The 11052-nt window shown below is 40.3% G+C and overlaps 1 protein-coding gene across 1 annotated transcript; it reads right to left on the reverse strand.

Moving 5' to 3' along the window:
• Positions 1 to 6820: 6820 nt before the first annotated feature.
• LOC112199386 (cytochrome P450 71B17) lies at positions 6821 to 7213 on the reverse strand. Its single transcript, XM_024340413.1, has one exon. It carries the CDS (start codon positions 7211 to 7213, stop codon positions 6821 to 6823), a length of 393 nt encoding a protein of 130 aa, XP_024196181.1.
• Between the last annotated feature and the right edge of the window lie 3839 nt (positions 7214 to 11052).

An 11052-nucleotide genomic window follows, 5' to 3' on the forward strand; every position in this document is an offset into this window, starting at 1 on the left:
ACCTCCCAGCATCAAGGTCTCCATAGTTAAAGTACATGCTAATAAGTGAGTTAAGCAGAGAAATGTCAGAAGCAAACCCGAGTTTTATAGCGTAACCATGAAAAGCCATTCCTTGCCCTAAGTTTTCCTCGTCACTCCAACTAGGGAGTATACTGGTCAAGGTGACCAAGTCCAACTTGAAACCCTCTTTCTGCATCTGGTAGTATAAGGCAACTGCTCTGTCCATTTCTCCATGGTGCACACAACTGGAAATTAATGTATTCCACGTTATGCCATTCCTTAGAGGCATTTTGTGAAATAAAGTAATAGAATAAGAGAGACGATGACAATCAGAGTAAAATGCCAACAATGCATTGGACAGATTGATGTTTGAGTGGATACCCTTTCTTATACTAAATGCATGGGCAGACCTACCCAACATATCAGCCTCAAGTTTGGAGCAAGCAGAAAGAATACTAATAACAGAGACTGCATCCGCATCAAATCTTGAAACTTGCATTTCACGAAACAAACCCAAACTTAAATCTCATAACCCATTGTACACGTATCCAGAAATCATTGAATTCCACAAAAGAAGGTTTTTACTTTGCATCTGGTTGAAAAGATACCTGGATTCATCAATACTACCAAATTTGGCATACATTGATACCAGGGCAGTTAACACCGGAATCTGATTTTCTGATCCATGTTTAACTACACAAGCATGAAGAGACTCGCCAAAAGAAAGGCTAATGAAATTCTCAAATGAGGGAATAATCGACATGAAAGTGACCAAATTAGGCCTTATGTCAACTAGCAGCATCGACCGGAACAACTCAAAAGCTAACACAGGCTCTTGCCTTTGTGTATATGCAGAAATCATGGCATTCCAAACAGCAACATTCTTTTCCACTACAGAATCAAACAACTTTCTAGCACCACATGTATCCCCATCCCCTGCGTACATTGAAATCAAAGCAGGAACCAGAAAATCATTCGAAAAGTATCCAAACTTGACAGCAAAGCAATGAAGAGACTTACTAGCATGAACACACCCTAAACGAGTGCAAACAGGAACAATGCTAGCTAGAGTGCCTCAGATCACTGAAAACAATCTCCCTAAAAACCTCTAATGCTTCCCAATCGAATCCATTCGACGAATAACCAGCTATCAATGCATTCCAAGGAACCAAGTCTGGTTGGGGAATTCTATCGATCACTTGGCGTGCAGTGTCCACACACCCAGTTCTTGCATAGAAGTCAACCAAACTAGTCTGTATAACAAGGTTCTGCTCAAATAGACACAAAGATGGTTTATCATCGGCTTCCCCTTGCCCAACCAATGAAATCATATCCAACAGAAGATGATCTTCTTCAGTCACAACTAAGCGCAAAACAGTAGCAATGTCAAAGGCCAAATTACAAAGAGGGGGAGCAGTACATCTAGAGAGTTTCACCATAGTTTCAGAAGAAGTCACACAGCTAGTATTAGCACCACTCACAACCTCCTCACTTTTATCACTACAAACCAGAGTAGCAGTAGATATTGTTGAAATAGCAGATGCCAGAGGTTCAGTACCTACTTCATGGTGAGATAAATTCAACCCAGTATTAAGAGAAGTTATTGTCGGATTACCATTAGAAGACGATACGACTGACGAAGAAGCCTTAATAGTAGCCGGAATAATTTCATGTGTTGACGACGGCAGAGAGCCAAACTTCAATGGATTATCAACTTGGCCTGTCGGAGTTTGCTTCGAAGCCCTTAACCGCCGTAGCTCCTCCCTGAATTCAGACATGAAGGCATCCGTCGAACTCTTAAAAGATTTTTGCATCTCACACAGCTTAGCATCTGTGTGATCTTTGTGACCTTGCAATTCAAAATCCTTGTGTGAAAGTTCGCCGGAACCTCGTGGTGGTGACGGTGGTTTCTCAGCCCCCTTAAGCTTGACCGTAGGCTCTGGTGTGAAAGAAGAGTAGCTTGAATCAACAATTGGGACCTCCCAATCACGTACTCGGTCAGGTTCCATTGGAATTGGATGAAGCTGAAGATCAGTTTCCACCTGCTTTAGATCTGAAATAGGACGTGGTTGCTCATGAGTGGAAGGTGGAGGAACAAACTGGTTTGTGGGGATGCAATAAGGCTGGGTAGGTGGGTAATGGTGATAGACCTCACCTGGAGTTAGAGGATGTTGACATGGTGAATGGAAATTTCTCGGATGTTGCAGAGGCAGAGAAGTGGTGTAAAAGAGGTGATTAGGGGTTTGTGGTAGTGAATAAACGGAATGGGTCATATGAGAATGGATTGGGGAAAAGGAGTGGGTGGAATCGACCATACTACTAATCTGAGTGTGAAATTGAGGATTTTGGGTGAACGATTGTGATGGCGGTGATGGTGGGTAGTATTGCTGTGGTGTATACGAATGCGAATAGAGAGAGAAACCAGTGTATGTACCAATAGTTTGAGCAGAACTGCCATCCAACACCGCTGTTCTCGTCAGAGCAAAACCAGGTGAAACCCGATATTGCGCCGCCGCAACAGACAGCTCCGGTGGCCCTTGCCCCATCGGCCCAATCGATGGGCTCTGATACCAATTGTTACGATCCCCGGGATCGTAGCCATGGTATGCCATAGTAGTGAAATGAAGTAAAGAGAAATTCTAGAGAAAACTAAGAAAATAGAAATGCAGATTTTCATTCATAGATCTGTTCTACAAGAAAGCTAGTAGATATAGAACTGTTTAGGACACGTGTCGACCAACCAGTGATGACCCCTACCCAACATACTCCCAGCACAAGGACTAAACGGTGCACACCAATTAAACAAAATGCTGCGTTTCAATTGTAAATAAAATGACTCATAACACAATATCAGGATGGATAAGTCAGAGAAATTGGAGATGGTTTAGCCGAGGCAAAAATACAGTTTTCTTTGTTTATGTTTGAATGGGTGGGATTTGAATTTGTGTTGCAAGAATTGGAAATTGGTTTCTGGGTGTTTTGATTTATGGTTGAAAGTTCAAACTTGAATGACAGGTGTGCTCTTTTGTTAGGCACATGCTATCATTTCAAGCATGCAAACTTGTGAAGTGTGAACTGGATGGAGGTGCTTAACCGAGTGTTCTGAACTGCCACCCGCGCCACACTGCTCAGATTTGTTTGCGTTGGGACAGTGGCAAGATTTCAGGTATTGTGTGTTCTTATTGTTTGGTTTGCATCTGTACTTTTATCCGTATACTTCTGGATTATGTACTGATTTTGATGAGGGGACTTTCCGAGCCATGAGCTCACACAAAGGAGGGTATCTGAACCTCAATTGGGATTGCATGTACATAGTACCAACTGTAACTTGTTTGGGTATTCTTATTTCCCAACTTTGCCTGTATCTTTTTCTTGTTTATTCAGAATATATATATATATATATATATATATATATATATATACAGATTCTATCGAGAGCGAGGCATCGCTTTGAAATTTCAGAGCGAGGTTAGGGTTTAGGGTCACTTTTCGGTCGCATATCCACATCTCAACCGTTCAGTTTTTAGGTACTAATGTATAGATCATCTCTACAAAATTTCAGCCAAATTGATGGTCTTTAAGGTATCTAACTCGCTTAAACCAATGGACGAACTGAATCTGTTCAACCTGAACCGTACTAGCTTTAAGGCCGTTATCAATGCCTTAACGACCATCAATTTGGCTGAAATTTTGTAGAGATGATCTATACATTAGTACCTAGAAACTGAACGGTTGAGATGTGGATATGCGACCGAAAAGTGACCCTAAACCCTAACCTCGCTCTGACATTTCAAAGCGATGCCTCGCTCTAGATAGGATCTGTATATATATATATATATATATTTCCGGGAAACTTCATAGTTATTGTTTCTTCTATGGCCTAATGACTTAATGCGCTTACCATATAAGTTATTCATAATCGGAACTTAATTGGAACTTAATTTGAACTATTGATTACCTCAGACAAAGTATGCCTTTTTTAAGTAATATATATATATATATATATATTCATTTTTCACCTTAATTAAGGTGGGAAGCAGTTCGGATTCTTTGAAATCTCAAGGTGGGATGATGACTTAATTAAATCATATACTTTGTTATAGCTGCTGGGCCTCTAATATGCAGCACTTAGGAATTTGAATACCCATTTATGTAATCTGGTGTGCTTGACATGACATGATCTAATGAGAATCAGTATAATTTGAATACCCACTACATAATCTGGTGTGTTTAATATGTTTGCTGATATGGTTGTCAATTCTTTTGTGTGTTGTAGGCTATTCTGGTGGTCAAGCAGCAGTTATAGAAGATTATTGACAATCTGGTAAGTTTGGATGCATAATTCTTTTGAACATCCTGTGATATCACCCTTTGTAAAAGCAGTGGTTAGCTCTCTTTCTCTCAATTCAGTCCAGGCATAGGACCAGTCATATGCTTAATGCATGTTATGGTCGGTATCTGCATCTTCTCTCTAGATCAATTTCTTTGTTCTTTTTTCATTTTTTATTTTGAAACTCTCTAGATCAATTTCATGTCCAAATAAGTCGACAACCAAACCATGTTTCATACTACCTTTACTACATTTTTCCAGCATGCATCTTTTTGTTTTTAATCACAACTACTGATAGCAAGTGTTTTACACTGCCTATCTAATGCAGGTTATGCGGAACCATCAAGAAGCAGTTAGCGAATATGAACAAAAATAAATATCAAAGAGACCAAGTTGGCCAATCTTAACCTGATTCTAAGTTACTTGGTGTAATAATAAATAGGCAACTAGCAGTTAAGCCTCACTTGACCTGATTCTAGGCCGTAACCATTGTTGTTTTCTCTGTTTTTTTATGGGGCTCCAATGGCCTTCTTTCCTAGTTTCCAGAATAATCCACGGAATTAGAAAGAATGGAGTTGATGTTTGGCTAAATAAACAGACTGTCATATTAAATAATTGATATTTTTATAAAAGAAATAATGATTAAAAAACAATTAAAAAAACTGACTTGAACCGGACTGAACTGAACTGGTCGGTTTGGTTTTCGGTTTTGAAAAGTGAAAAATACCAAACTGAACCGATCTTGACTTCGGTTTGGTTAAAACCGAACTGAATCAAACCGAGCCCACCATGTTTAACGTCATGCTTGTAGGCGCGTTTCAAAAAAAAAAAAAAAATAGTAGGAGTTAGTTTCAAGTTCTAAAAATTCAATGCGTACTAATTTGTTAATGTTAATTTATGTTTTTTATGCTATAAGTTTCATTAGTTACTTACTCTAAATGTATGACATTTAATGATGTTCATGGTTATGAGGTAGGTTGTATTATACTATGAGTTTTTGCTGATATCTTGTCAAGAGGTATATAGTTGTAGATATCTCATTGCTATGTGGTTAAATTCTAGATGTATATTATTTAATGTTATGGCTATAATATGTTTAAATCATGGCTATAAAGTAGTAGGCGTGACTTCCATGTTCTAAAATTTTAAGGGGCCGTGGCCACTTACCCAATTTTAGCTTTAAAAATGTCCGCTTACTCCACTAAGAGTTTTTTAACCATATTTATCCAATTCAGTGTTAAATGACAATTTCAACCTTCAATTAATTAAAAAATCACAGGTTTTGCAGTGGTTGACCGATCTCTCTCTCTCTCTCTCATCTCTTTTCGGCGAGGAACACCCCCATCGATTTTGCCTGCGCAGGTTCAGATCCTGATGGTGACGGAGACGGCGGCAACACGGTGAGGCTGAGTGACGCTGCTCTCAACCTGGATATGACCCGAACTGAAATCAGAATCCGAATCGGATAAATGCAGGTTAGAGTCTTCAACGTTCCCGAAGCTATGCGAGAATGAAATCGAAGACGACGACGAGCTTTTCTCTTGGCGCTTTCCTTTCCCGGACAGAGGTGATCTGGACAGACGACGCCGGTTTTGTTTGTCAGACATCCGGGAAGCTTCGAAGCTCCACGCTCCAAGTTCGAGTCTGGGCTTCGCTCGGACGACGAGCTTTTCCGTTGGGGCTTTTCTTTCCCGGACAGAGGCGATCTGGACAGACGCCGCCGGTTTTGTTTGTCAGACGCCGGTTTTGTTTCGCTTGGACGACTTCACTCTACGGTGACGTCACTCTACGTTGCCGAGAAACTCCATAATTGAAATACCGCAAAAGGCATATCTGAAATAGAGGATGGAGAATTTAAAACCACACCTTAAACCAACTTTGCATCATCCTTGAAGGAGTCGTGGCCATTGAATAAAGACATAAGTTAATAGCAAAGAACTATTAGAATGGAGAATGGTGGTTGTGAAACCCATGTGTGAGCAACCATATTTGCTTAGGTAACTTATTTTTCACTTTTATAAGGTAGCCAGGAGAATTTTCATGGAAGCTGAGGTAGTGGAGAAATGATATGAGGTGTTAGGTCATGGAGGGTAAAGATCTGAAATTTTTTGGATAAATTGATAAGGAAAAGACAAGAAATCAAGCAAGGAGTAATTAGAACGTCTATATATGAACACCACATTGGCTGTGCAACCACCATAGAGTACAAGGGGCTAATAATTATGGGTGAGTGTGAGGGGGCATTTGGAAAGGAGGGAGGCAGAAAACATGGATGTGGGTGGTGAGATTGGAGCTAATGGTGAACTCTCAATGTGAAATAAAGTGTTGAAAACTCTATAGATAAGAGGAAGCTCCTCTCTCAAGATGTTACCCGTTCAATCCAAAACTTCTATTTCATGGTCATAATTTCTAGCAAGAATATCTCATAGGGACAAGGTTGAGAGGATTTTTCAAGGAAATAGCGTTCTTCCATCTTGATATCTTCCTCATTCATTCCATCAGGCACTTTCCAATCAAAGCAGCACAACTGGCAAGTGCAAGCTCCATTGTCGTCGCTGCCATATAAATCCCTGGACAGATTCTTCGACTAGCTCCAAATGGCAAGAAGTCAAAGTGTTGCCTTATAAAATCAATAGACCTATCATCAAATCTTTCCGGAATGAACTTTTCTGGGTCGTTCCAAAATTCTGGATCTCGTGAGATTGGCCAATCATTAACAAGGATTGTTGTTTTTGGGTCAACATCATACCTGAGGACTTTGAAGTGGGACATGGTTTCTCGTGCAACAAGTAAGGGCCCTGGTGGATGTAGTCGAAGTGTTTCTTTCACGATTATCTTGAGGACTGCAGCTGTTAATTTCAATGGCTTTTCTTTTATTTCCATTGCAGTTTCTAATTAATTTCTTCCTGTGCTTTCTTCATCACTCTTGTATTCATACCTAGCTCTGCCATTGTCCAAACCATGGCAATTCCACTGGTGTCTACTCCTGCTGCAAACAATTTCGGATTCACAAATATCATAATAATTATTAAATCTATTTAAGTTGGAATTGTTCAAGTAAATCCAGAATATGTGTCTGGCCCAAACTCTAGGTTACTTGACCTAGTTGTAATAGGGTTTTGAATTAGAGATATTCATAGATATCCGATTAATTGTACTATTATATTTCCTTGTACAACTCTGATTCTATGTCCTATAATCATATATATAAAGAGGCCTCTATTATCAATGAAAGTATGACTCAGTTCTCTCCCAAATTCAGTTTTCCTTAAACACGTTATTAGCATGACGCCCTAACCCTAAAACCTAATAGCCAAAACGCTAAATCCGAATACAAAACCTTGAAACCCTTACGGCCCCCGCCGCACACCTTGAAGCCCTCGACACCAGAAGTCCAGAATCGGTCGGAAACATACCGAACCGGCCATTGGAAGCTCTAAACCACCCGCAGCAAATATTCTATCGGTTCACCACCTTCCAGACATCCAATTGCTACAAAGCTTTACCAGCAACAGCGTCTCCATCCCAGAATACTAGGACCAGAACCTCCGGAACTGGCCAAAAAAAAAAAAGCAGCAGCCCACTGGCCCACTGACACAGCCCAGCTTACAAGTCAACCTCCTCCGGTCAAACCTTTTGGTCAACTCTCCAGTCAACTAACTCCGGCCGCTGGAAACTTTTTAGGCCAGATTTTCGGCAATGTTTCCGGCAATTTTTTCTCCACTTTCTGGACACCTATTTCGAGGTAATTTTTTCAAAAGGTTCTCGTTTTTGAGGTTTTTTTTTTTTTTTTAATTTCTCTTCTTTTTATTGGCAACTTGCAAACTCTCCCTTCTTCTACCCCCCTTTCTTCATCATAATTCATAGGGGAGACCTAATTAAACCAAACTATGGGAGTTCGTGCTCACTCCAAGCTTGGAGCTTGTAGAGTTCTCTAAACTTAGAGTTTGTTGAGAAGAAAGGATTAACCAAAAACATCATTGTTTTGATCTAATACAACCCCTCTTGGAATCGAATTTCTTGGAAGCGACTAAGCTCAGAAATTCCTAATTTCTTGGAAGCGACTACGCTCAGAAATTTTTATTGTTTTCGTGGTAGCTTTTTTCGCTCTGAAACTAACGCTAATTTCTTGTTCTCTTTCAGGATGAGTAACCTGAACAAACTAGATTTCACTCATTGTTCTCTACCATTAGATTTAGATCCACTAACAGTTGAGCAGAATCTCATTATTTATTTTCTAAGTGGGCTGAGAATTTGGTTGTGTTCACTCATATGATCAAACACTCCATATGTATAATTATATAGTATTTGACCGCATAAGATGGATCTCAAGAAATCATTTGGAAGGAGGGTGGGGTTCAGGACCCTTGCAAATACAGGTCCTCTATATATATATAGATTTTATCCAGAGCGGAGGTCCGCTTTGAAATTACGGAGTGAATTTCGAGTTTTTGGTCACTTTTAGGTCGCATATCGACATCTCGACCGTTCAATTTTTAGGTACTAGTGTATAGATCATCTCTGCAAATTTTCAGCCAAATTGATGACCGTTGAGGTATCTAACTCGCTTAAACCAATCGACAAACTGAATCTGTCCAACCTGAACCGTACTTGTTTTAAGGCAGTTATCAATACCTTAACGATCATCAATTTGGCTGAAAATTTGTAGAGATGATCTATACACTAGTACCTAAAAACTGAACGGTCGAGATGTGGATATGCGACCTAAAAGTGACCAAAAACTTATATATATATATATATATATATCGAAATGCTCGTATCGACGAGTAGAACGAACTCGGGAACAGAAACTATCCTTGAGGTGGCCGGAAACTGCTGGAAAATACCACCACAGTAGCGTCGCCGCCGCCGGCCAAAGTCGGAATTTGACAAAACTCCCAACACCAAAGTTCTTCATCTCAATTCCAATTTAAACTTTCATAACTAACACAAAGTCAAAATCATAGCCGTTTGGCCGGAATTTTCCTCGCAATATCTGAAATTCGAAGAACCCTAGAATTTCAAAGCTTCGATTCGTCCTCCACAAGTGAAAACATCCCAACCGCTTTGGGAGAAGCATCAAAGTCCTATGGGCTTCAAAAGCCCTCAAGAAACACCGGCGATGGTGGCCGGAATTGGAAGTTCACATCTAGGTCCGATGCAGCTCCGCCGCCAAACTTCTCGACCTTGCACCGCCCTCCATAGCTCATTTCATGCTCCAATTCTTCCACAGACCTCAAGAGGGGATTGAGGCAAAGAGAACCCACTTTGAATCGCGTCCTATGGTGGCCGGAGGAGGGAGAACGAAGTCGGCAAAGGGGAGAGGGCGAAACCGGGGTCGGGACCGAAGAGAGAGAAAAATCCTTCCCAAAATGGAAATCTGATTTTTCTGAAAATTTTCCGGAAAGATCCCATATATACCAAAATGGAAACTTTTCTCGACGGCCATAACTTCTTCAGACGAACTCCGATTTCTGCGTTCCACATATCCACGAACTCGTATTGACGTGCTCTACAACTTTCGTGAAGAAAGTTTTCGAAGAATCTTAACGTATCAAAAGTCAACCTTTGCGCCACCCCTAAAGTCATATTTTCCGAAGAAAAATTCATCCGAAACACTTCCGCTCCATCCACGAGCCACGAAATCGTCCAATAACCACAAATTAGATTTCGGAAAATCCTCGGAAATAATTACGAATTTCCGGGTATCACACATTTTTATTTTTATTTATGTTTTTTATGCTATGAGTTTTATTGGTTACTTACTCTAAACATTATATTTAGTGATGTTCATAGTTATGAGGTTCGTTGTATTATACTATGAGTTTTTCCTGATACCTTGTCAAGAGGTATATAGTTTTAGATACCTCATTGCTATGTGATTTATTACTTACCTATTCTAGAGGTTTTTTATTTTTTTATTTTTATTTTTTATAAATAATATCATGTCGATATAATAATACTCAGGCCAGAAAGGATCATTACATATCCTCCCTCTACCATCTATGGGTAGATAAAGAGTTTGTGGTAAACCAGAGCGATACATACATTAGATCCGATCATTTGACGGTACCCATGCTCACTTATTCAAGAAAGCCTAGAAAACTATGTAACCTAAGACAAGTTACTAGGCCAAATAAAAGAAAAAAGTTTAAATTTTCTCCTTGCCCTTAACACTAGGGCTAGGAGGTTTTCCCGGACAAAGCACACTTAGCACTTCTTCAGCTGGTACTGTCTTGGTCTTTGGGGGATTCTTCCTATCTTATTGTTCTCTTATTTTGTAAAACCCTAGGAGCGTCGTACTGCCGCTCACAAACCCTAACCATAGAACGACGCCTTCATCGATCTTGTTGCTCCTCCTCCACCATGACAACGTCCTCCGACATCGATGATTTCACAGTGAGCTTTGTCGCTTTGCTGGATTTGGCTAGAGGCGACGTCATCGACGTCTCACTTATGGGAAACGCTGCAGCGCCGCGAAACTCCCAGGATTTTCTGCTTGCTCGACCGCTGACAACCAAATAGGTTGTAGCCACAGATCTGCACAGACACTTTTGAAGGATTTGGGTTCTTCATAGCAGATTCAAAGTCCAGGAATGTACACAAGGGCGTTTTGTGTTTGCATTCAATCTTAAAAGGGATCGAAACAATGTGTTGTGGGGGGGGCATGGTACTTCAATCGAGCCCCAGTGATCATTCAATCATATGAAGGTCTAGCGAAC

This window comes from Rosa chinensis, chromosome 4 (assembly GCF_002994745.2).
Source record: "Rosa chinensis cultivar Old Blush chromosome 4, RchiOBHm-V2, whole genome shotgun sequence".
Classification (NCBI taxonomy): domain Eukaryota; kingdom Viridiplantae; phylum Streptophyta; class Magnoliopsida; order Rosales; family Rosaceae; genus Rosa; species Rosa chinensis.

What these genes read in the sequence shown, in the direction of transcription:
- LOC112199386 (XM_024340413.1), bottom strand. Translation starts at nt 7,213, where the DNA reads ATGGAAATAAAAGAAAAGCCATTGAAATTAACAGCTGCAGTCCTCAAG.